At 69.6% G+C, this 4,755-nt stretch overlaps 1 protein-coding gene across 1 annotated transcript; it reads left to right on the top strand.

Annotated features, from left to right (window-relative positions):
- The first annotated feature begins 982 nt into the window (after positions 1-982).
- Positions 983-3,749, top strand: BARX1 (BARX homeobox 1). Its single transcript, XM_054727097.1, has 4 exons — positions 983-1,208; positions 2,886-3,177; positions 3,261-3,345; positions 3,576-3,749. Exons 1-4 carry the CDS (start codon positions 983-985, stop codon positions 3,747-3,749), a joined length of 777 nt encoding a protein of 258 aa, XP_054583072.1.
- The last annotated feature ends 1,006 nt before the right edge of the window (positions 3,750-4,755 follow it).

Below are 4,755 nucleotides of genomic sequence, written 5' to 3'. Positions count from 1 at the left end.
GTTCCCTGGGGTTGCCAAGGAGGACGTGTCCACGTATCACTTAGCGATATAAGCAGACGGCAGGAGGAGAAGGCTTTCCTCTCCGGCAGTGGCGGGGAGGGGGCCGAGCCTGGTAAACTGAGTCGGGAGTGCACAGGTACAGCCTGGGCTCTAGGCGTTGCCCGCCTGCCTGTGGGCACCCCTGCCGGGTGGGCGTCTGTGCCCCGGCCGGGCGGCTGCGCACCGCCACCCCTTTCCCAGCCGAGCCGCGTGGCCTTTGCCTCTCCCCCTCCCGACCTGCCCGGCTCCTTAACCCTTGCCCAGGCCGCCCCCTTCCTATCTGTCCCCTCTCTTTCTGCACTGGCCCGGCTTTCTGCCCCGCCTGCCTCTGTGCCCGCCCGCACGTCACTGCCCCGTTGGCTCCCGCGCCCCTGTCGGTCTCTTTCTGCGCACGGTTTGACGTCCCTGGCACCCTCTCACCTCTGTCTCGCAACCAGGGTGGCCTTTGCTGTCTCGCTTTGGCCCCTCTCTCACCTCTCTGGGTCCCTCTGCTCCCTTCTCTGGGGGTCTGCTCTCCCGTTCTCTCCTGCTCTCTCCTTCCTGAGCGTGCGCTCCGCTGGGTCTCCCTCGGTCTGGGTCCGCCGACCCTTCTCGAGGCCCCCCTCTCTCCCGCCTTCCTCCCTTCTCCGGCCCTCCCTCGGGCTCAGCCTGGGGTGGGGTAGGGGGCGGCGGGCGGCGCGGGGCGGGGCGGGCCGGCGGGGCGGGGCGGTGACGCGGAGCCGGCCGTGCTAGAGGCGCGGCGGCGCGGGGCGGGGGCGCAGTCCCGGGTCCGACCGGCCGAACCCCGCGAGCCCCGCCCGCGCCCTGCACCTCCGCCCGGCCGGCCGGCGGGGGAGGGGGCATGAGCCGGCGCCCGCGCGCCGCCCGGAGCTGCGGGCCGGCCTAGAGCCCCGCGCGGGCCCTGTGCCCGAGCCACAGCTGCCGCTGAGCTGCGGGCGCCGCGATGCAGCGGCCGGGGGAGCCGGGCGCTGTGCGCTTCGGGCCGCCCGAGGGCTGCGTCGACCACAGGCCGCACCGCTACCGCAGCTTCATGATCGAGGAGATCCTCACTGAGCCGCCGGGGCCCAAGGGCGCCGCGCCCGCCGCCGCTGCCGCCGCCGCCGCGGGCGAGCTGCTCAAGTTCGGCGTGCAGGCGCTGCTGGCCGCGCGGCCCTTCCACAGCCACCTGGGTACGTGCGGAGCCTGGGCACCCGCGGCCGGGAGGGAGGGGTGAGCCCTGCCGTCGTGAGGACGCAGCTCTGGGCGCGTGGGCCCCGGGCCGTTCCCTCGCCCCGGCCGGGAAGAGGAGGGGCAAGCGCCCGGGCGCTCTGGAGCCAGGCCTCGTGCCCGCGGGTCGGGTCCGCGGGGAGGGTGTTCGCTCGCTCCTTCACGGATGCCCTGCGGGCTCTGGCCCGGGGACCGAGCCCATATTCTAATCGCGGGCGCAGGTCCGTGCTGCTAACCTCAGACTGCGGGTCAGAGCGACCTCAGGCCACGGGCGCCTGGGCCTTCGCCGCAAAGAACTGGCCCGGAGTGGCCAGGACTGCCCTAGCGGGAAGCCGGACCTTGGGGAAGAGGCCTGCGCCTCCAGTGCTGAGCGGGGTGCTGCCGCAGGCCCCAGCCGGCCCGAAGCCTCCGGGAGCCTCCGGAGGCAGGCACACCGGCCTCTGCGGAAGCACCCACACCCCTTGCCTGGCCTGGGGACAAGGGGCTGACTGTGAGCCCGCCAGCCCGACTGGCCCTTCTGCTTCCAGGTCTGCTGCGCCCGCCTCCGTGGAGCTTGAGCTGCCCACTGGGCCTTTCCTGCCTTTGGCTTCTTTTTCTCCCTTGGCCGGGCCAAAGTCGCCACCGCACCCCTTGTTCTTCTGATTTCCCCCAGTTCTCTTCACCCTACTTTGGCCTCTCTTGGCCTGTCTCGATAGGGTGGGCCTGTCTTCCCTCTCTCTCACCTTCCCCCAAGTATCTTGCTTCCCTCTGGCCCTCTCCTCACACTTACCCCAATCTTGGCCAGCCCTCGCTGACTTCATGGGCGCACCTGCCCATACTGAGATGCCCGTGGGGAAGGGAGGCCTGCACAGTGGGACCCCGGCCCTGCCAGCCATCTTTCTGGCCCCGTGACCCTCCAGCCTGTGCTCCGCCCCCGCGCTGGGCGCCTCAGCCAGTTTGTTCGTTTTGAGTCCAACTTTGATGCAGACTCGCGCTGTGTATTGCTCCAGCTGCACTGCGGTTAATAATTCGTTTGAAGCGGGCAAAAAAAATCACTTACGGCCGATGACAATGGAAACATCGTCACGGGGTCCAGTCTAAACAGAGAGAACGGGAAGACCAATTTCAGGATTCATGGGGTGTTTTGAAATCTTCGGAAAGTGTTCCAACCAACCCCTGCTCAGACCCACTGCCTGCTGCCTGGCTGCTGTGCCCACACCGAGGAGCGAGGAGCGGATCTGTCCACTCCGTCGTATTCTTTCCCAAAGCAGCAATGCGGACTTGGTTGCGCAAAGCTCATCTTCCTGTCTCGCTCCTTCCTTTTCTGCTTGGTTTCCCTTTCCCGTGAAACGCACTGTGCACCTCTGAGCTTCAAACCTTTTCATTGAGAACCCCGAAATCTCAAAGCGGGCACAGGCCTGAGGAGCGCCAGGGCAGCGCCCAGGGTGGGGGAGATCCCTGTTCCCAGACAGGGGGACACTGGCGCTGGAGGGGTCACCCCAGGCGTGGCTTCGTCTCTCCCTCCTCGGCCGGCGGGAGGGTTTTGTGCCGGGTGGCACGGCCAGGCGCTAGTCCTCTGCGGGAGCCGGATGCCCGGGCGGGCGTCTCCCAGAGAAGAAGCCGGGCCTACGCTCACGAGGCTCCCCGTTCTCTCCCCGCAGCCGTGTTGAAGGCCGAGCAGGCGGCGGTGTTTAAATTCCCGCTGGCGCCGCTCGGCTGTTCCGGGCTGGGCTCCGCGCTGCTGGCCGCGGGGCCCGGGCTGCCCAGTGTGGCGGGCGCGCCGCACCTGCCCCTGGAGCTGCAGCTCCGCGGGAAGCTGGAGGCCCCGGGCGGCGGGGAGCCGGGCACCAAGGCCAAGAAGGGGCGTCGGAGCCGCACGGTGTTCACCGAGCTGCAGCTGATGGGCCTAGAGAAACGCTTCGAGAAGCAGAAGTACCTCTCCACCCCGGACAGGTAGCGCGCGGCCAGGCCTGGCTCGGCGGGCAGTTGGGAGGGGCGCTGCTCGCCCTGCTGAGGGTGCACCCCGCTCTTTCCAGAATAGATCTCGCCGAGTCCCTGGGCCTGAGTCAGTTGCAGGTGAAGACTTGGTACCAGAATCGGAGGATGAAGTGGAAGAAAATAGTGAGTGTGGGAGCTACCCTCCCTGCCCCCATGCCCTCGGTGCCTGGTGCCCAAAGGGACCCTCTCTGCTCTCTGGTGCCCTCGCCCAGCCCCCCTTTCTTCGTGCCCCGCTGCACCCTCGGCTTCCCGGCAGCCGGAAACCTCTGGCCGCGGTTCCCAGCCGCGCTCACGTGGCCGCTACTGCCCCGGGGGTGCGGGGCTCAGGGCCTCACCGGGCGGCCTCCGCGCAGGTGCTGCAGGGCGGCGGCCTGGAGTCCCCCACCAAGCCCAAGGGGCGGCCCAAGAAGAACTCCATCCCCACCAGCGAGCAGCTTAGCGAGCAGGAACGCGCCAAGGAAGCGGAGAAGCCGGAGAAGCCGGCGGACGCGCCCGGCGAGGCCAGCGACAAGGGCCGCGAGGACTGAGCGTGCGGCCCGGGGACCCTGGCGCCACCGCGGCCCCTGAGCCCGCGAGAAGCCGCGAGCCGGTCCTTCCGCCTCCACGCTGTGTGCTTTCTAAACGGTTTATGATTACCTTGGATGCGGGCAGTTAGGGGCCAGCAAGGAAGGACACAGACCCTGAAGCCAAACCCGGGCCCCAGCGCGCCGGGCCTCCCCTGGAGACTCACCCGCGGCAGAGTCGCCTCTGCGCAGAGCTCCGCGCGCCGGGCGCTCCACGCGCACTCACGCCCCGCTCCCGACCGCACCCACCCGCCTCGGGCGCCCTCGGCCCGGACGCCGCAGGCACACGCCGGTTTCCGCGCGTCAGGGACGGCCGAGACCCCGCGCGGACAGCCCGGCGGCTCGGCCTGAAGCCGGGCCCTGACGTCGCGGGGCCCCTACCCCTCTCTTGCGAAAACGGTGATTTTTTTTCCAATAAAGTATTTTATGACACAGCGGAGCTAAACGAGGGGCTTCTGAGACGGCGCGGGGAGGGGCGGCGAGATAAGAGGGGCTCCCAGTGGCTTCTGAAACCCCCTTCTCCCGGGGGACCACGTGGAAGCGGCCCGCGCGGAGCACAGCGGTGGCTCGGGCGCGGGGTCCTCGGAATCGCTCGCACCGGGCGGCAGGGCCGGTCTGAACTGCCCGCCCCGGGCGAGCGGCCGAGCAGCCGGGGCAGAAGGGGTCAGTCCGAGGAACCAGAGCCCCAGGCCGCGCAGGCTTCACGTCCCAAGTGGCCGGGGACTGACAGCCGCTCCGGTGGTCGATTCGGTTTCCTGGGGCTTGAAGGACCCACTGTGGCGGCCCCAGCAGCCCTTCCAGAGGCTGGTGAGTGCCCAGGCCTTGAGGTCCGCGCGGAGGCCGCCACCAGCGGCAGCTCCTCCGACCCGGAGGCGCCAGCTCCCGCTCCAGCTCCGCGCTCTCCCTCCGGGGCGTGCGCAGGCCGGCGGCGCCTGGCGGGAGCCTGGGGCCGAGAGAGTTCCCCACTCGG

The sequence above is a fragment of the Eptesicus fuscus genome, chromosome 15, assembly GCF_027574615.1.
Source record: "Eptesicus fuscus isolate TK198812 chromosome 15, DD_ASM_mEF_20220401, whole genome shotgun sequence".
NCBI classification, from domain to species: Eukaryota; Metazoa; Chordata; class Mammalia; order Chiroptera; family Vespertilionidae; genus Eptesicus; species Eptesicus fuscus.
This window is presented reverse-complemented; position numbering and strand designations above follow the sequence as displayed.

Bases quoted from the DNA above. Each gene is read 5' to 3' on its own strand.
- BARX1 (XM_054727097.1), top strand. From the start codon at position 983: ATGCAGCGGCCGGGGGAGCCGGGCGCTGTGCGCTTCGGGCCGCCCGAG. The intron at 1,209-2,885 runs GTACGTGCGGAG...CTCTCCCCGCAG, and splicing joins GCCCTTCCACAGCCACCTGG to CCGTGTTGAAGGCCGAGCAG. The intron at 3,178-3,260 runs GTAGCGCGCGGC...CGCTCTTTCCAG, and splicing joins TACCTCTCCACCCCGGACAG to AATAGATCTCGCCGAGTCCC.